Source organism: Myxine glutinosa, chromosome 9, assembly GCF_964187855.1.
Source record: "Myxine glutinosa chromosome 9, kmMyxGlut1.1, whole genome shotgun sequence".
Lineage (NCBI taxonomy): Eukaryota > Metazoa > Chordata > Myxini > Myxiniformes > Myxinidae > Myxine > Myxine glutinosa.
The window spans coordinates 105,691,585-105,712,456 of record NC_136269.1 but is presented as its reverse complement, the minus strand read 5'-3'; the positions used below and the strand labels follow the sequence as shown (position 1 = coordinate 105,712,456).

The following is a 20,872-nucleotide window of genomic DNA, read 5'->3' as shown; positions in this document are numbered from 1 at the left end:
GCTCCTTGTCAGTCCCTCGTCAAGGGCGGAGCCGGTAACCCCCCCCCGCACGCACCCAATGAGAAGCGACGTGCCGATTCCATCTGGGGCGGAGCTAACGAGCCGAGGGTGTGTCACTCCCCGCCGGATATACGAAGCGACTCACCGGATGTGAGGTCAGATGCGCCCCCAGCTTGAGACGACAAGACGCCACCTCGAGCGCTGTGAAACCTCCCGCATCTCTGGACCGGACCGGGTCGATTCTGCCCTGAGCCCAGGTGCACCTGGAGCCATCGCTACCTGCCTTTCCTTGCCATCAATCCCCGTGTGAGTCAGCCTTTTGTCCCGTTTATCTGTCGTCTGTTGGGGTTAATATAAGAGTGTGTCTAAGTGCTTGTCTTTCTATGCTGTACCTCTCGTCCCTGTAATCTGACCTTCCGCCCTAATATAATCTCCTCCGGAGGTCTTGAGAACCGTATCCCTGGTGTGTCATTTTAATCCCAGCCGTGTGTCTTTTCCTTCATTGACCTAGCGTAGCGCGATTAGTCAACGTTCGGGTATAATCGGGTAACTTGTGCAGACGTGGTCATACCAAACCGCTCGGTAAATAACATCTAAGCCACGTCGGTAACAATTGGTGTCGAGGAGTGGAATTCGAACCCGGGACTAAATTTATTAGGCCCAAATTTGTAGTAGAGTCGATTCGGAGCGCGTTTCCCGCGCGAAATTATAACGGCGAAATTTGATTTTGTTATACGGAAATAAAAACCCGAATTTTGAAAGTCGCGCTATGGCAGACCAAGACAGCTGGGGTCCGGTAGTGGAGAGTGAGGCAGGGTCGGTCCAGGACCAAATTGAGGGACGTGAGGAGAGCGAAGCAGCGAGGGTAGCAAACGCACAAAATGGCGCCTCGCTGGTCACCGCGCCCGCGACCGTAGCAGCGCCGCCGATGGATTGGGGCCTATTTATGGAACAAATAAAGGCGCTCATGGTCCGGACAAGTGAAGACCTGAGGAATGACTTGGGGGGCCAAATGGGGGTAATGAGGGACGAAGCGAGGGCTCAGAGTGAGCAATTGGGGGTAATGGGAAACCAAATGGGGGTAATGGGAAACCAAATGGGGGTAATGAGGGACGAAGCGAGGGGTACTGGTGAGGGATTAGACAATAATTTTAAGGGATTAGACAATAATTTTAGGGGATTAGACAATAATTTTAAGGGACTAGACGAGAAATTTGGGAAATTAGACAATAGATTAGGGGAAATACAGGAGGGGTTAATGGGGGTAGAAAACAGAATGGCCGCTCAAGAGAATCAAATGGAAGGGATGCAAAAAGGGTTAGAGGGGTTAGAAAGCAGTATGGAAGGCAAATTGAGGGACATGAGGGACCAAGCGGAAAGGGAAGTTAACCAAATGGGGCAGCAGATAGAGGGGGTCAGAATGGGGGTAGAAACCAAACTGGATGCTCACAGGGAGGAAATGGAGCAGATGAGGGTGGCATCTGGGCAGGAGATGCAAGTGATGGGAGAGGAGATCAGAAGAGGAGTGAGTGAGGAGGTCGGAGGAGTGCGCGAGGAGGTGAGGCACTGTAAGGAGCAAATGGAGAAGGAGGTGAGAAAGGGGACTGTAAAGTTACAAGGGGGCATAGAGGACCTGACGCAGGAGGTGGAGCAGCTAACAGAGGGACAAAAAGAACTAACGGACCAGGTAAAGAGGAACACTGCGGTATTAGGAGGTTTAAAAGCGACACAAAACGACATAAAAAACGACTTAATAGCGACAAAGAGGGAATGTCAGACGGTACGTGAGGGACTGACAACGAGGTTGGACGAGGTGATAGAGGTAATGGAGACGAAGGACCGGCAGGTGAGGACGCACCTGGAAACGGTCAAGGTAGCCTTAGAGGATGAGCTTGAGGAGACGTACCGGGGAATAAAAGAGGTGAAGCAGAAATTAGAAGAAGTGGAAGAAGGGATGAGCGAAATTAAGAAGCGACGGAGAGGGGATAAGAAAGAGATAAAAGAGGAGATAAAAGAATTGGTCCAAAGTCTGTGTTTGGATCGTGATGATGTGCTCATTAACCGGATGAGGGATTCGCAGGTGATGGAGGAGAAGCGAAGAGGAAGAGGACCCGGTGTAAGTGGTGACCAATATGGTCGTGCGTATGATGCGCCAGGTGATTTAATAAGCTTGGGGGTCGAGATGGACCCGGGTGTTCGTGAGAGGCCGTTGGTGAAGTGTGCGACAGGTCTGGTGTGCGAAAGAGGAGGTGTGCGAGAAAGTCCGACTCTGGGGTGTGTGAGGAAAAAGTGTGTGCCAAGGAGTGAGGGTGCTGGCGAGAGTGAGTCGGTCGTAGCGCGTGTGCGAGGGGGCACATGGAAGCGCGGTGTGGTAAGTGTTACAGAGGGTGTAACGGGAGAGTGTGCGCGAGAAAGGTGTGTGACGGACAGGTGCATGGGGAAAGAGTGCGCTGTCAAGAGTAAGGGTCTCGGAGATCTCGCGAGATCTTGGAGACGGCGGCAGGGATTTTCGAAGCTCCACACGGTCTCCACGTTTTTCGAAGTTAAGTCTGTTCACAATTGTATTTTGTCGAAACTGTATTTATCTTTCGGTGTGTGAAGTTATTGTGTGCAACTTTGGTTGTTTCTCGGTGTTTATCTCTCATAAATTGATCGTCTGTTTGCCGTGTCGCGAGCAAGGCCTTGTACAGTGTGCACTGTACAACCTTGAGGCTTTGTTTTTCTCTCAGTGGTCCGTCGTTTGTGATCCAATAACTTTCGTTCTCTGTATTCCCAGGCTTTTCACCCATAGCCTACTTCCTTGTGTAAATCTCAACTCAAAAAAAAACAAAAAAAAAAAACATTTCCTTCTCTGTTCTCATTCGTTTATTCATTCTTATTCGTTCGTTCGTTCTTCGACCACGTGTTTCTCCCCCATTTCCCCAGATAGTTTTCACTCATTAACCTTCAATGTTTACACTTTCCCCTCAAGTTATGTATTCCGTCATATTTTATAACACCTTTTTCTTCTTCTTCTTTAAAAGGCTGCTTTCGACTTGCTCACCAAATCAATTCATCCCAAAAAAAATATCCATCTCCTATAGTGCCTTTGTTCTACATTCCCTAAACTCTCCTGCACTCCATCCTCCATCCAGCGTCCTTAAACGTATTTTTAACTCGAAGGTCACAAGAAACTCATTTTGCAATAAATGTTCGTTTCCCATAAATCGTACACTTTCAAAAATCCAATCTCACCCCTGCCCTCCAAATCTTCCCCATAACCCCTCCCCTCCAAATCTTACCCATCACCCCTCCCCTCCAAATCTTCCCCATCACCCATCCCTTTCAAATCTCCCCCCTTGCCCCCTCCCTCCTAAACTACTCCCTCACCCCTCCCCGCCAAGACGCCCCCTCGCCCCTCCCCTCCTAGACTCCTGCCTCACCCCTCCCCTCCAAATCTCCCCCATATCCCATCCCTTTCAAATCCCTCCCCTTGTCCCTTCCCTCCCAAACTCCCCCCTCACCCCTCCCCTTCAAATCTCCCCACCCTCATTGCTTCTCAATTTCCCCCCGCTCACTCCCCCTCCTCAAAGCGTCCTCCCCGCTTCTTCCCCCTTCAAACTCTCACCTCCATCTCCCCCAACCTTCTGCCTCGCTCTTCCCCCTCCTCAAATAACACCTCATTGTGGCTCACCCAATCACCATCAAACCTTTTGTCCGCCCCATCCTTCCCTTTCTCCGAGCTATTCTGAAATCTCTGACACACCTTCAACAGCTCTCCCTACCTCTTCCACCTCTTCCACATCTTACCCTACCCCTCCTCCCCCCTGTTCTGTATCTGATGCTCCCCCTTCCTCTTCATTAACGGTATGGACCTCAAACATCCGGGGCCTTCGTTCAAACTTAACTGATCTCTCCATACAGGTTGCTTCTGTCAAACCAGACGTGATCTGCTTAACAGAAACTTTCCTCCTTTATGATGTCTCTGATTCCATAGTATCTCTCCCGGGCTACTCCCTCCTCCGGTATGATAGACCTGAGCCTCGTCCTGGAGGCGGGGTTGCTATCTTTATCAAAAACTCTCTTCCTCACTCGCCCTGCACTGCACTCTCTCCACCTCACCCCCAGGAATACCTCTGGCTACGGCTTCCCCTTCGCTCCCACCTCTTGTTCATATGTGTGTTGTACCGTCCACCAAACAGTGATGACTCCATCTACATCTCGCTGTCTGATGATATGGACCAACTTCTATCTACTCATCCCAACTCTCTCTTCCTCATATGTGGTGATTTCAACTGTCATCATGCCAGTTGGCTGGGTGTGGGTACCTCTCTCACCAGCCATGGCTCCTCAGCAAAGGACTTCTGCGACTCACTGGGACTGACACAATCTGTCAATTTCCCGACCCGGATCTCAGTCAACGGAACATCTTCTCTTCTGGACTTGGTTATGACTAACTTCCCTGAAAATGTCTGCTGCTCTTCTTCTGCTCCGATCGGATCATCTGATCATGTCCTTGTTAAAGTGGACATCTCTCTGACCATCCTCAGGGAGCCTGCTCAGCGTCGACGAGTCTGGCATTTCACTCAGGCCAACTGGCACGGTCTTCAAGCAGCCATCAATCATCTGGACTGGTCTCCCATCTCTACCACCTCTGACATCAACTCATCCTGGGAATTCTTCCAAAGTAAATTGCTCTCTCTCATGCACAGATTTATCCCATCTCGTCTTCAGTTGTCATACCCTTCCTCCCGTCCATGGTACACGGAATCTTGTGGTGAGGCTGTTGCCCAGAAACAACTTGCCTTCGTCTCCTGGAAAGCAAATCCAACGGAAGGAAATCTCATTTCCTTTCACAAAGCCCGAAACAAGTGTGTGTCCACCCTCAGGAGAGCCAGGAAACAATATCTCTCCGTTCTCAAGACCGAACTCTCTTATCTGTCTCCCTCTTCCAAATCCTGGTGGCGTCTGGTCAAATCCGTTTCTGGTGTTTGTTCCCCCTCCATCCCCTCCCTTACCTCAAACGGCTATACAGCTGACTCCGCACGTGAAAAAGCTGAATGCCTCAACTCTGTGTTTGCCTCTAAATCTTGTGTCCCAAACCCATCCCTCTCTGTACCCACCATACCCAGTCGTACCATGCTGCTCCTGGACTCCGTGTCCTTTCCTCCTGACAAGGTGGAAAAGTTTCTGTCAACCCTCGACTCTGATTCTGCAACTGGACCCGACGGCATCAGCCCACGGGTCCTAAAATCCTGCTCTGCTGCTCTATCTCACCCTCTCGCTGTTCTCTTCACCCTCTCTTTTGCTCAAGGTCAACTGCCATCTGCTTGGAAATCAGCCAACATCACCGCTTTGCACAAAAAAGGTGCAAAAACAGATCCTAGCAACTACAGACCAATCAGCCTTCTCCCAATTATCAGCAAAGTCATGGAATCCATCATTGCTTCTGATATGAAATCTTTCCTCTTCTCCAATGGCTTGATCTCTGATCATCAATTTGGTTTCAGACCAGGTCACTCTACTCTGGACATGCTGCTTCTGCTGTCTCAACAATGGATGGAGGTCCTCAATGCCAAACAGGAAATTAGAGCTGTCTCCCTCGACATATCACGTGCCTTCGACACGGTCTGGCACCCCGCTCTGCTCACCAAACTCTCCTCCTTTGGTATCCATGGAAATCTCCACGCATGGCTGGCGGACTTCCTCTCTAGTCGTCGTCAACGTGTGGCCCTGAATGGGTTTCTCTCATCTCCTCTTCCTGTTCAGGCTGGAGTTCCCCAAGGCAGTGTTCTGGGCCCCGTGCTTTTTCTGGTCTTCATCAATGATCTCTCTGACTCTCTCGAAAATCCTCTCTATCTCTTTGCTGATGACTCCACTCTCTGCCGCTCCATTCCTCTTCCCTCAGATCGGCAGTCTGCTGCCTCCTCACTCTCTGAAGACCTGGACAAAATCACAGACTGGTCAAACAAGTGGAACATGTCTTTCAATCCTGACAAATCTCACACTCTTACTATGTCTCTCCGAAAAGATCGACTGGACAACCCTCCCATCTACTTTCTCAACAATCCTCTCCAAGAAGTTCTGTCGCTCAAGATTTTGGGTCTCACTATCTGCCATGATCTTTCTTGGGAAAACCACATTTCCAAGCTGGCCTCCAAAGCCAGTCGCCGACTGGGCATCCTCCGTCGTGCGAAGTCCTTCCTCGGCACACCTGAGCTCCTCACCACATACAAGGCTTTCATCCGCAGCTCAATGGAATACTGTTCTCCCCTATGGGCCGGTGCTCCTGCCTCACACCTAGCTCGGCTTCACGCTGTTGAAACCAAAGCTTTCAGAATTATTGGAATCTCCCGCGATGAAGCTATCTCTGAGGGCCTTTCACTCACTCACCGCAGGCAGGTAGGTGGTCTTTCTGTCTTCTACCGACTCCTCTCCTGCCTTGCACCCCCAGCTCTCTCTGTGCTCTGTCCCCCAAATATTCCTACAGGTCGCACAAGATCTGCCAGCAACCCTCTGATGGTTAAACTGCCGAAATCTCGGCTCTCCGCTCACCTTCACTCTTTCATTCCTCTTTTCTCCCGCCTCTGGAACAAACTCCCTCACTCCCTTCAATCCCACTCCTCCCTCCAGGTCTTTAAAACAGCTGTTCACCACCATCTCTTATCTTCCCCCATCCAAAACCTTGATCTTTTCTACCCCCGCTAATTCACCCCAGATCCACCTTGTTTGAAATTCCAACTTCTTTCCTGGAAGTCCTGGCAGTGTCCATATGTTTTATACCTCTCCCACTGCCCCCTTCCCACGCCCCCCCCCCCCCCCCCCCAAAGCCCTCGCCCTCTCTCAGATCTCTCGATGTCTCCATGTCTCTCGGTCCCTGCTCTCAAATGTTGTGTTTGTGTCCTTCCCCCTCTCTCCCCATCTTGTCTACCGCTCCCTATGTTATATGTTTTATGTGTCGGTTTGTCTTTCTGTGTGATTAATGTTCGCTCTTTCACGAGCCTCGATATTGTATACAAAAAAAAAAAAAAAAAAAAAAAAAAAAAAGGGTGAGTGCGTTGTCAAGAGTGGTGGTGAGAGTAGTGAGAGTGACAAGGAGCGTGAGTTGGGTGTGACAGGTGAGCGAGGATGTACACCTGGGATGGAAGGATGCACACCTGGAATGGTAGAGCGTGAGTGGGAATGCACGCTGGAGTTGGTGGTGAGGCACGTGGTTGGGTGTGCGAATGAGGGCACACCTGTGATTGTCACAGAGGAGGTGACAGAGGAGGGGGTGCGAAGAGGTGTGTTGGTGAGGTGTGCTACCAACGAATGTGTGCCAAAGTGTTCGGTGGTCAGGTGTGTGACCAAGGCTGTGAGTGGAATGGGTGTACCTGGGTGTGTAAGGAAAGGTAGCATGGGAACGGCTGGATGTGTGAGCAAGGAACGGGCTGTAGGGTGTAAGAATCCAGGTGAAGCATCGACGGTAACCAGGTTAGAGGTTAGGTCGACTTTTAGCCGAAGCGGGCCCTCGGTGCGTGCCGGGCCTCGCTTTGAACGGCCGCGTCCGTGCTCCACTAGGCGGAGCGGGCAGCCCGATAGAAAGGGTCGTCATGGCGACCACTTTTTGGTGAGACGTGCCGGCAGGTCGAGAGCGGGACATTGGATGGCTCCGTGCCGAGATGGTGCGTGGGATCTCGGCACGGGTAAGCCCCCATCCCTGCACCGAGTGCCGGACGCATCCAGCCGCTGGCACAGAACAACCCGCATTCATGGCTTGGCTTTACAAAGCCGAGCTTTAGAAGTGAATTGGCGCACCGAGAGGCAGTAGTGAGTAGACTGGGTGATGAGGTTAGTGTTTTGGACCCAAAATTAGAGAAAAACAAAATTTGATGATTGGCAAGGGATTGGCAGTAGTGATTGGCAGATGATGGGTAGTGATTGGCAAATTTTTAATTTGTTGCAATTTGATGTGCAAAATTGATAGTGAGAGACCCCCGATGTGGTGGGATGGCAAATCCACCATCCCTCACAGAAGGGGGGCAAAGGAGCAATAGTTTATGGGGTGATGGCAGTGAAAACTAGCCCGGGTGGGTTAGGTTATATTGTAGGGATCTAGCGAAGATGACATTAGGTAACGTTAAGTTAGTTAGTGACTGATACCTGTAGTGGGGACGCAGGTAGATTAGTATGGATGATAATGACGTGGGAGCGCAATAGTTTAAAGGGACGACTGGGAAGCGCAAGTTTCGGAGGGGAGAAGTTAGCTGAGATGATGCCGTGTGTGTGAGGATTGAACAGGTGTGATTGCACAGGTGTGAAATTGAACAGGTGTGATTGCACAGGTGTGCAACTGGACGGGTGTGTGGAGCAATGGATGAGTAGTGAGTGTGGTGGATCAGCGCGAATGCGCTTGGGGAGAGAAGGGTGCAGGCGGCACCAAGAATGAGAGCACAGGTGTGCAGGTACAGGTGTGTGGAGAGAGTTGGAGTAAGTGGTACGGAGTGGTGTGCATGGTGCGAAGGTGTGGATGGGGGAAGAGTGGACCCTTTTCACGAGTACCCGGGGCGGGTAGTGTAAGTGTTAGGTAGAGGGTACAGGTAAATTGTGGTTGGATATTGGCATCTGTGGTGCGGTTGCAGAATGGTGTTGTGAATGGGTGCATTAGTGTTGTGGAAATGGCTGGGCGTGTAGCCTGTTAGTGTGTGTAGTTGGTTGGGCACTCCACCACTGTGAGGATGTCGGCCAGGTGAGGCCGCAGGTGGGCTCTGGGAGCCGGTAGAGTTGTGGATGGGGCCCGAGGATCCGGAGGACGGACCCGGGTAGCCCAGTGCCAGAGAGGGCACCGAGTGGGGAGAGAGCCAGAGGGCCTTCCCCAGGTAGTTAGGTTAGGGTGAGGAGCAGGTAAGCTCGGAGGCAACTGCAGTGGTGGAGGTGTGCAGGTGGGTAGACCCACTGGGAGAGGTACACGCCACAGCCCAGAAATTGTGCGAGGGCACCGGGAGATGAATCGGGGGAGTGAGACCCCAAATTGAAGAGCACCACAGTTTGGCCAATGGGAATTGGTTTTTAGAACCCATAGTGTAAGAGGGCCAATGGTTTGGCCGGAGAAAGACCCCGGGTAGTGTAAAGTTGATAAAGTCATTTAGGAAATAGTTAGGATTGATGAACCTGTCGCACCATACGCAGCCACTTACCTGTGGTTATGATGATGACTCCACACCTGTGTTTTCTTTGTTTTGGTGCAGGAAATGAGAATTGCTGTGAGGATTTGTGAGACGCATCACGACGTGGATGAGACATTGGGGTGATCCCATCTCTCCCTCCTTAGGAGGGACTGATGATGAATTGGTGATGGCAAATTATGATGTTGAGTTGGAGATGGCAAATTTTGAGGAAAGTTGGAAATAGCAAATTTGATTGGTTAGGAGGGAGAGAAGACGAATTTGGTTTATGGGAGGAACGGGGAAGACAGTAGGGATGTTTGTTGATTTGTAAAGTAGATGTTTATGGGTAGTGTTGTGTTTTGTGGATACAGTAAGGGGTAAGGGAGGGGCCATGTAGGTTACCTGGTGGGGGGGGGGGCGTACGGTAGGAACGTACCTGTCTCACCTGGTTCCCATGTGCCCCCAGTGTGCATTACCTTACATTGCGTGCACTTTTGCGCCCTTACCACCTTACTCACTTGTCTGCTTCTTTTGTCTCCCACCTCCGAGGATCTGGCTTTGGGGTAGAGAGAGAGGAGAGAGAGGTGCTGGCTTCGCAGTTGTGGGCCTGCACTTTCGCTGTTTGCTGCTTGGATCGATACACCATATGGACCGCAATGTTTGTGGCCACCCACAATGGACCGCAGCTCTTTTGCGGCCAAGCTCCACCCGTGGAAGGACCTATGGGTCAACGTGGCACCTATGCCAAACAAGTGAACCACTAACAGTTGGCCCCCTGACGGCCACAATAAAGAAATGGACGCGGTTGGCGCCTTTCTTTATTTTTAAAAAGAAGTAAGAAGGCCAAGTGCACCACACGAAGGCAAGACCAGCGGCAGAGCATCGGCCGGCTGCGACACCACACAATGATTCATAAACACTTTATTGGTGCACCGGATGGTGCTCACTGTGTGATGGGGTGGTGCTTGATGCTTGGAAGGGGTGCTCTGCACATTATTAAAGGCCGTAGGCCACAGAGCACTCGTGGGTTGGTGTATCGATGCTAGCATGCGTGCTCTCTCTATGCATAACATCTGCATGTGTTCCTCCAAAAACAGGTCCTGGATCGTAGTGTAAATATCAGCGTAGTCTTGTGTAAATAATGCTCCCTACCGGCTGTATGTTTAGTTTGAGGATTCTTTCAGGATTCGGTTATCCTGTGGGTGTGTTTCTGTGAGGAGAAGGGTGCAACGTCGCAGGGGGACATATTTACTCATTTGTGAATATCTGTAAAACTGTCGCACTCAGGGTAGAGTTAATAGTAGAGGGAACTACATTGCGTGCCACACTAAAGTAGGTAAAAATTTATCGGGTCGGGACGCCCCGAGGGTAGAGAAGGGTGCAATGTTGCGAATATGGAATTTGGCCTCCATATCCGCTTGTAAATATTCCCCTATTTCCCCAATACTCCCCAACTATCCCCAATCCCCCATTCCCTAGTCCCATTGCCTGTAAATAACACTCTGTAGAACCTACCTTCCCCTTTTTCCCCCCATTAAATGTCGTGCCCAGGTCCACCGCATCACACGTAGACAACTTTCGGACATCTTGCTAGTTATTCTTAGTCTATGTCAGTTAAGGACTCGTTTCCATTAATTCTGACTCTTCGTTGCACCAGAATGTGATTATATGGCACCAGTAGTGAGTTTAGGACCTTTCCCATACCTCCTCCTGTCTTCTTCCCCAAACAACAACAACAACTACAACTACAATTACAACAACAACGGCGCTGCGCGGGGGAGTGTGCGTTATCACACCGGCTCGGTTAGCCGCCATTGACAATGCGCTCCGGACCATGCGCTCCACGGGGTTACCACGAAGGGGCTCCTTGTCAGTCCCTCGTCAAGGGCGGAGCCGGTAACCCCCCCCCGCACGCACCCAATGAGAAGCGACGTGCCGATTCCATCTGGGGCGGAGCTAACGAGCCGAGGGCGTGTCACTCCCCGCCGGATATACGAAGCGACTCACCGGATGTGAGGTCAGATGCGCCCCCAGCTTGAGACGACAAGACGCCACCTCGAGCGCTGTGAAACCTCCCGCATCTCTGGACCGGACCGGGTCGATTCTGCCCTGAGCCCAGGTGCACCTGGAGCCATCGCTACCTGCCTTTCCTTGCCATCAATCCCCGTGTGAGTCAGCCTTTTGTCCCGTTTATCTGTCGTCTGTTGGGGTTAATATAAGAGTGTGTCTAAGTGCTTGTCTTTCTATGCTGTACCTCTCGTCCCTGTAATCTGACCTTCCGCCCTAATATAATCTCCTCCGGAGGTCTTGAGAACCGTATCCCTGGTGTGTCATTTTAATCCCAGCCGTGTGTCTTTTCCTTCATTGACCTAGCGTAGCGCGATTAGTCAACGTTCGGGTATAATCGGGTAACTTGTGCAGACGTGGTCATACCAAACCGCTCGGTAAATAACATCTAAGCCACGTCTGTAACAATATAACAAATATCATGAAACATTTACATTTTGTAGTCCATTGTATAATTTTAAAAAACATTAATGCAAATTTCGCATGTGGAAAAAGTAAGTACACCTCGACATTTATCACTACTTCAAATACCTAAAATTTGAATCAGGTGCACCAGCTCAGGTGCAAATGATAAGAACATCGTTAGAGAGGATCTTGGAGGAACCTGTTTTATTTAAACCTCAGACATTTAGTTTGGTTTGCTCTTTGTTGTTGAAGTGTGCGGCGTCACTATGCCCAGATCAAAAGAGCTCTCTGAGGCCTTCAGAAAGAACGTTATAGATGCCTACGAGTCTGGGAAGGGATTTAAAAAGATGCCCAAACAATTTGAAATCAATCATTCGACTGTCCGGAAGATCATCTACAAGTGGAGAACATTCCAAACAACTGCCAACTTGTTCAGGCCAGGCCGCCCCAGCAAGTTCAGCCCGAGAGCAGACCGCAAGATGCTGAAAGAAGTCTCAAAGAACCCCAGAATGTCATCACGGGACCTACAGGTAGCTCTTGCCACTGTTGATGTCAAAGCGCACGAGTCTACCATTAGAAAGAGGCTGCACAAAGTCCGATGCTTGTGGATCCGCTCCGAAGATCGGGACGAGGATCAGCTTATGAGTGATCGTTGTCGATCAAGACAAGAGACGATTGAGATTAATTGTTGTAAAAATCAGTTACAACATTGGCTCAGATCATGAGTTTAATCTCAATCGATCCCTAACAATACCTGTAAAGAGAACCAGCGAACATCATATCAATATTCAGCATACATCTGAACTAGTAATGAGTTTACAGATGAGCACAAGCAAGCCGTAACAAAGTGGCGGTACGTACCATCTATTTATGCGCCAGCATAGCATACAGTAAATGTCTCAGGTATGATCATAGCGCTGAATGACCGAGTTCTTATAACGGCCGCGTAGCGGACAAAAGATGCATGACACCTGGGTTCAGACGTTAGACAGAATTTCATGACAGAGGCCTTCATATCAGAGATGAGATCAGGGCCGTCTCCATAGACATATCTCGGCCTTTGGATAGTCTGACATCCTGCCTTGCTCTATATATACTCTCCACCTTTGGCATCCAAGGCCAATCCTCCACCAATGAGCCTGGATTTTGGACGTTTAGGGAGCATGCATGATCAGGACGACATTCCGTACAATTCGCCAAATTCAGAGACAAAGTACTGCTAAAGGTGGGTTTTCACGGGACACGCGAACGGTTCGCGAAGAATGCGAATGTCGAAAAAATGGCAAAGTCCAACATTCGTATTTTAGGCTCCAAAAGTTCGCCAAACATGTGCAGGGGTTCGGAAGCGTCGTCAATTGTTCGCAGGAGTCGTTTTTTGTTCGGCGGGTATTTCAAAAACTGCAGGTTTGTGTCCTGATTCATGTTCCGATTCATGTTGTTCTACAGGATTAATATATAAAATTCAATCGAAATTAAGTAGTTCCTCGATCATAGCCTGTTGACAGACAGACAAAGTGAACTAATTGCTAAAAATCCCACTTTCTGCTTGGCACATGCGTGGGGTAATAACCAAATCAGATTACAACCCTTATAATGTCTACCCCCTTTTAAAATACCTGCAACAATACAAATAAATAATCTAATAAAAGAATGTGAGGAATTGCCCTTTAAACCTGAAAAAGATGAAGTGTCGGGCTTTTTTGTCTCTCCCAATAGTTAGATTGGTGGTCTCATGATTCTCCACTTCTTCTCTTCTGGCCTTGTCTTTCCTGCCACACTATCTTCTGCTTATTTACAACCATAACATGTCATATGCATTTATCCAGTAATGAATTCCTTGGTGCTTATACTCGCTCCAGTCTAAGATTTCTGCTCCCCTCAACTCCTTTGTCTCACTTTTGGCAAAGTAATTTCTTCCCTGTGTCTGATCCGTCGGGCCATGGAATTGATTTGTCAATCAATTACAAAGATGACAAAATTGTTACCTCTGTCACCGAAGGTGGATGGAGCCATAGGCGTCGCTTGACTTCTCTATTTGGGAGGGGGGAAGGGGTTAATATTAATAATGGGTAGCTAGGTCTGACTTCTAAAATTACCGTTTGTTGGTGTAGTTATAGTGTACGTGAAATCACAAATACAATTTACGTTTATTATTGTTACTCACGTTTAAATACGGGACGTTTTTATCTTAATTGTAAACTACTGAAAAAAATTAAGGTGGGGCATTGCTTCCCCTGCCCCCCCCCCCCCCAGGGGAGTGGGTGGCAGCTGCCTTAGGGCCCCCCCCAAACTCCGCCGATGGATGGAGGTTATGTTTTCACCCCTGTTTGTCAGTTTGCCTGTGAGCAGGATATCTCAAAAAGTTATGGACAGATGCGGACGAAACTTGGTGGGCAGGTTGTTTGTGTGGCAATATTGATTAATACAAGGACGAATTGATTAGATTGTGGCGAAGATCTGGATCCAGAACCTAGAATCTTTAAAGTGATTCTTCACCATTGAGAGATAGGGCCAAAAAACTATATATAGCACGATATCTCAAAAAGTTATGGATGGGTTATGACAAAACTTGGTGGACGAGTTGGGTAGTTGACAAGAACAAGCCGATTCGATTTTGGTTAAGATCCAGATGCAGATATCACCTATCAGTGGGATACAAAACGTAAACTGTTCAGCCTGGCGGATGTACACGCTCGACTGAGTGCCGTTCTAGTTTTCATTGCGATTATTTAATATTGCTAGAAATGTAAATCTTAAGAATGGGCACTTGTTGTTTGGATATTCTCTCTTGGTTGTTGTAAAATTGTGCTGTCTGAATTGTTGTACGAGTGGTTGTTTGAATTTCTGTCTTTTTTCAAAATAACTTGTCAATATGTCGTAAAAGTTAAAGGAATTCTTCAGATCTCTCCTTTGTTGATCTTCCCTCCAGTTTGTTTTTATATTCCCAACAGCTCCGTCTCCTCTGTCTACCTGCAACTTTATCTACTCCCTCTGATGTTGTTTGTATGCCCTTTGTCTGCCAATTCCTATACACCCTTTTTATCCAGCTCTTTCATGAGATCGACCTCTGTATAAGATTATCAGTATATCTTGCACATGAATGATGGAGACAAAGTGCTCAGACTCCATTGCTTTGAAATATTATCTCCCAAAGGTTTGGGATGAAAGCTTCTAAGGTAAAACAAGGGCTTGTAGAAACACCAACTGTGCTAATACATCCTTGTAAAACAGCATAACTGGACATGATTTGCGGTTGTAAAAATAGTTTATCATATCTGTATTTATGGTTCTATTGTCTCACCTGACCAATTTTTTAACAATTCTTTTTCAATAACCTATCATTGCTGATGAGTATAATTTTGGGAAAATAAATAAGTCTGGATATTGTTTAATTGGTTCTGATATAATGCCTGAAAATCAAAATGACAGAGGTTAAGGGTAACTATATTAGAAAAAGGTTATTAAGTGTGTCTGAGTATTATTAAAATTATATTTTCATGGGGTCCATCAATTTATCACGGATGTATGGGTCTGGTTGGTGGTTGAGGGAGCAAATGGGGGGAGGGCGAGGAGTAAGCGAGGCTATGTGTACTGCATAATAAAATGATAGCTCAAAAATAATTAGAACTTTTCTTTAATGAAATTAACTTTTTGTATCCTACTTGACCACCTTTGTTGTTTAAGAAAATCAGAAAATCATATTTTAGTCTGCACAATGTATCTCACCTGTACCCTATTAAACACATCCTTATGCCATTTGGCACTGCTTTCCCACCCAACCTTCCAGAGTTCAGATGATGGCAATGTGAACATGACACGTATTGTGGATGTTCAACCGAATTCGGTGCACTTGGCCCTGCAGATTCCACAGTACTTGATAATAACCATAGCAGAATTGCTATTCTCCATTACAGGTCTTGAATTCTCATATTCACAGGTATGTGCCAACTTATTCATTCTGATTACCTAGTGATCAATGCAATCCACTTCTGCACTATAAACTTGACAATATAGGCAGCCATAATAAGAGTTGCAGACGTTTATTTCCTAACCATGACCTAGAATATATTTCAATTCAATCCTCATTATAAATCATTAACCCTGGTGTTGGCTTAGCGGTTAGGGTGCCGGCTTGGGATCCTAGGATCCTAGGTTCGAATCCCGGTCGATCGCTGAATTAACGCCAGGGGGGTTGACTCAGCCTGTCATCCTTCCGAGGTCGGCAAATTGAGTACCAGCTTGCTGGGATGAATGATCCCGGTGTGTACCCCGGTTTAGAATAGGTACACCGTGTCCCTGCGCATCGTGAGAGGCGACTAAGGGTTGGCGTCAGGAAGGGCATCCGGCCATAAAAACATTGCCTCAAACAGGGAACCATGATTGTCATGGGGCCGGCAAGGCTAACCCCCGCTCTAGCGGGGAAAATGGCCTTAAAACGATCATTCATTCATTCATTCCTCATTATAATCATTAGCCACACTTTAATACTCTCAGATATTCACACACATGGCATTGCATGATTGCATCATAGAGTAAACGTCATTATAGCCATCTTACCCATGCAAGAGCAATCGCTTGTGTCCATGAGAGCTCCTACGCTGCATTCGTAAAGAATAGGCCATTGTGGGCTGGTACCCTGGTCAAGCCCCATACTCTTGCAAAGGGCGAGGGCTGCATCAGTAGATTAGCTGCACCCAGCAATTTGCAATCAGCAAGTAAATTCGTAATTAAATTCCAGTCAGATATGCATTTGCTAAATCTTAACCTGGCTTGCTTCACGCACACGTACACACATGCAAATGACATATACATGGTCTCATCAGGTGATTGATTATATGACCCATATGATCTTGATCTTTGATTCTGTACCTGCTTTTTTCAGGTACTTATTACTTTGAAGACGAATTATGGACAATAAACTATTTATAAGTACATCACTAAATAAAAGAAGAATTTACAAAAAAATAAAAACAACAAGTCAGGAGACGACGATGGTTCACGAGCGAGTGGTATTCAATGACAAAGGACGGATTATAACCAAAACAGGCCCGGACAGGCCAGGGCCGGAAATGTCAAAACGAAGGTAACTGACCTTGAAATGAGATAGAAAATAATGTATAATCAGTTATGAGGTTAGTTAGCTACACAATACCGAAAATTCGGTTAAAAATGAAATGAAAAAAAAAAAAAATGAAAAAAATTGAAAAATTGAGCTCCGTGGGACTAGACACCTGACATTGGCCGAACCAAATACCGAAACCCCTGTCAGATTCCACCAACTCCCTCGGAGAAGATGTAGCTTGAACTCGATTACCTCCTAAAAAGACATCTTTTTCGGGCGTAGCTCCGCCCACAATGGGCCCACTCGAGGCAGGACACAACTAGATCATGATATCAACCTCCCACCCAAATTTCATCAAGATCGGATGATATCATCGGGTAGTTATGCTGCGGACAGACAGACGCACACACATGACGAATATAGTGGTCACTTGATAACCCGTGAACCAAAAATGTTTTTCCTCAACCAAGTTTATGTAAAAAATATTCTTGTTGCTCTATCCTACTGCCTGAACTTGCAGGCCCCAGCAAGCATGAAATCTGTACTCCAGGCCGGCTGGCTTCTCACAGTTGCTTTTGGAGACTTGATTGTCCTCATCGTGGCAGAGGCTGAAACGATTCAGCAACAGGTATTATATGACGGCTGGAGACAAATATCAACCAGGATGTTGAATGGATGGATGTCATAATTATTGCACAGCGCCATGCCTGAAACTTCGGTGTGATGTACCTCCTATCTTCGCAGTGGGCTGAGTTCTTACTTTTTGCTGCTTTGCTTTTCGTGGTGAGCTTTGTCTTCGCCGGCATGAGCTACTCCTACCAATATATAAGTCCAGAAGATGTGGAAATCGAGTTGCAGGCATACGAGGAGGAGGAGGAGGAGAAGAGGAAATATAGCAGGCACGTGGATTTGGATGGAGCTTCGTATTCTGAAAAATCGATAGATCTCCCACCACCATATTCGTCAATTGTTACTCTACGGCAGACCAAACTGTGACTGTGATATGAAGCAAACAAGGACATATTTTATCGCAAATCTTCACTAAACATTTGTTCTCTCATGAATCAATGGCGGCCAAAGTAGATTTTGTTTGTTAATTGGTTAAAACAGCATAAAGCAATGACTGTTTTTTCATCTTTTTGTACCGTGACCGGGCAGGAATGAATGATGATCTGAACATTGTATGATTGAATTCTGTAATGTCATGCTCTTTTCAGCTATAACAGTTATTTTCAAGATGTCTTGTTAAGTCGAGGAATCCCAGCCAAAATCCTTTGATCTTCAGACGCTTTATTTTTGGCAATATTATTCTGATTAAGAACTAACTACAGATATTTCGGTATTTAAATTGTCCAGCTTGATAAGGGAGAGGGCTGCTTGTAACTTTCCTGTAATTTAATTTGCTTGATAATGCTGATATCCATAAATATAATCATCACACTTGGCCACATTGTGAGCATCCTCTCCAGTCTTACCTTTATTTGGGAAATCTTATGATTTATAGCAATTCTTGAGGACCTCAAGTGACCACAGATCTGGTGGGAGGTTTTTGGGAATTTTTACCAGACCTAGAAAAAAACTGAACTGTGCTGTTTCGAGCCCCATCACCTTGTACTCGTATTTTGAAATTTAGTGCATATAGACAATAAATGAATACCTTTTTCAGCAGTTTGTCTGTATTTGCTTCCATATAAGGAACGTAATGCTGGGCAGTCTGGGGAACCCACTTACTTTCCTAAGAAACCCGACTAATTTGATTTACTCTATGTCCTGATAACGGTAATCTTTAGAAGCCAAATTTCAAAAACGAACTTTGAATTAAAAATATATTTTTTAATTTTGCAAGTCTAGTTTTAATTTCCTCAAGTGTCGTCTACTACTACTACTACCATCTATCTATAATGCCAGTAATCTCTGTGTGTCTGTCTGTGACCGCTGTTTCTCGACAACCACGGGTCCGATATACTTGAAACTTGCCAGGTATATTGCTGGGGACCTGAGGATGTGCCTTTTCAAGGTTTCATATTAATCGGACAAGTAGTTACCGAGCTATGTCCAAAAAACGATTCAACCAATCAGAGAGCAGCGAGCTATCACGTGTGCCGAACGTGGCGAACAGACTCTGCCTCGGACGGCACATTTGAGAGCGTATTCATTTATTTCCCGTTGGCAAACTATGTTGCCGCTATGTTGGCGTTAAACTATGTTTTAAAACTAATTAAAACTAATTTGCGATTCTTTCGCTTTCCTGCGCGTTTGTGCACGCTATGGCGATTTCTTTACCAAACTCCGCAAGCCGTTCGCTTTGGACCAAACCATTTCATGTAAATAGAGGGGGGGGGGGGGGATTGTCACCGTACTCGCAAGCCGTTCGCTTTGGACCAAACCATTTCATGTAAATAGAGGGGGGGGATTGTCACCGTACTCGCAAGCCGTTCGCTTTGGACCAAACCATTTCATGTAAATAGAGGGGGGGGATTGTCACCGTACTCGCAAGCCGTTCGCTTTGGCTTTGCGAATGGACCAAACCATTTCATGTAAATAGAGGGGGGGGATATAATTTTAGATATATATATAGTACGGGCATGCCCTAGTTACTTTAATGGCCTCAATTATTCCCACATTCTTGTCGGTGAAGAAGGGAACGTTTATGGCAGAAGTCTTTCACGAACCAGTCAGACAGGCCTGACATTCGACAAAGGAGGCAGAAATTTGTAGTCCGTTCAAATAACTCGCCCATTCTTCACAAAAACACTGGGTTCTTCCAACGTCCGCCGATGACCATTGCTGGCAATTGGGTCCTCTGGCATCGGGAGAATGGCGCAAAACACATCGATACGCCCGACGTGTGAAACACCAGCATGATAGTTTATGGGTAGGTATAGATTCGAACCCAAGGTACACAAAGCTCCAAGGTGAGTGTCCATACTTCTAAGCCAATCCGCTAGTTCAGCTTTGAGGTGAGTGTGTGTACCTCTAGGCCATCTTGTCAGCCTATTTTTGAAGGTGCATCGCTGTTTCATACTTTATGCGAGCAATTTAACTGAATATTTTCACTCACCGATCTAAAGTAATAAAATAGCCTGTGTATGTGTGTTTGTCAGTGCCACAGCTCCATGAGGATAACAGATAGAAACTTGAAACTTTGTATGCATAATAAGGGGACCGCAAGCATGTTCACCTGGGTATGACTTTTTAAAATTCAGTTTAAAAAATCGCACCCGTGTCTGAAGGAAGCATTTCAGTTTGGCATTTTTAATATGCAATAGACAAAGCCTAGAAATGAATGAAACCCTTTAAAATTACCATTTAACCCCCTTTAAAAATACCCTTTAGAATCCTTAAAATTACCCTTCAGAATCCTTAGAATTACCCGCTAAAATTACCCTGTAGAATGCATTAGAATTACCCATTACAACTACTCTTTAGAATTACCATTTTGAAACCCATTACAATTACCCTTAATAATTACCTTTAAAAACCCAATAGAATTACCCATTGCAATTACCCTTTAGAACCCATTAGAATTACCCATTACAACTACTCTTTAGAATTACCATTTTGGAACCCATTACAATTTCCCTTAAGAATTACCCTTAAAAACATAATAGAATTACCCATTGCAATTACCCTTTAGAACCCATTAGAATTACCCATTACAATCACTCTTTAGAATTACCGTTTATAACCCATTATAATTACCCATTACAATTACCCTTTATAATTACCCATTACAATCACCCTTTAGAATCACTCTTTTTTTTTTTTTTTTTTTTTTTTTTTTTTTTTGTATACAAGGTCGAGGCTCGTGAAAGAGCGAACATTAATCACACAGAAAGACAAACCGACACAAAAAACATATAACATAGGGAGCGGTAGACAAGATGGGGAGAGAGGGGGAAGGACACAAACACAACATTTGAGAGCAGGGACCGAGAGACATGGAGACATCGAGAGATCTGAGAGAGGGCGAGGGCTTTGGGGGGGGGGGGCGTGGGAAGGGGGCGGTGGGAGAGGTATAAAACATATGGACACTGCCAGGACTTCCAGGAAAGAAGTTGGAATTTCAAACAAGGTGGATCTGGGGTGAATTAGCGGGGGTAGAAAAGATAATTAGAATTACCTTTAGAATTTAGAATTACCTTGTTTGAATTAAATTAGAACACTCTTTAGAATTACCCTTTAGAATCTATTAGAATTACCCATTACAATT

General features: G+C 46.5%; 1 protein-coding gene across 1 annotated transcript in view; it reads left to right on the top strand.

Moving 5' to 3' along the window:
- Positions 1-18,324, top strand: part of SLC15A1 (solute carrier family 15 member 1) — a 130,137-nt gene extending 111,813 nt beyond the window's left edge. Inside the window, exons 21-23 of the mRNA XM_068128623.2 lie at positions 15,385-15,534; positions 17,180-17,287; positions 17,404-18,324. Coding sequence (XP_067984724.2) covers positions 15,385-15,534; positions 17,180-17,287; positions 17,404-17,655 — 510 coding nt within the window. The 3' untranslated portion in view covers positions 17,656-18,324. The remainder of the gene's footprint in view (positions 1-15,384; positions 15,535-17,179; positions 17,288-17,403) is intronic.
- Positions 18,325-20,872: the final 2,548 nt, after the last annotated feature.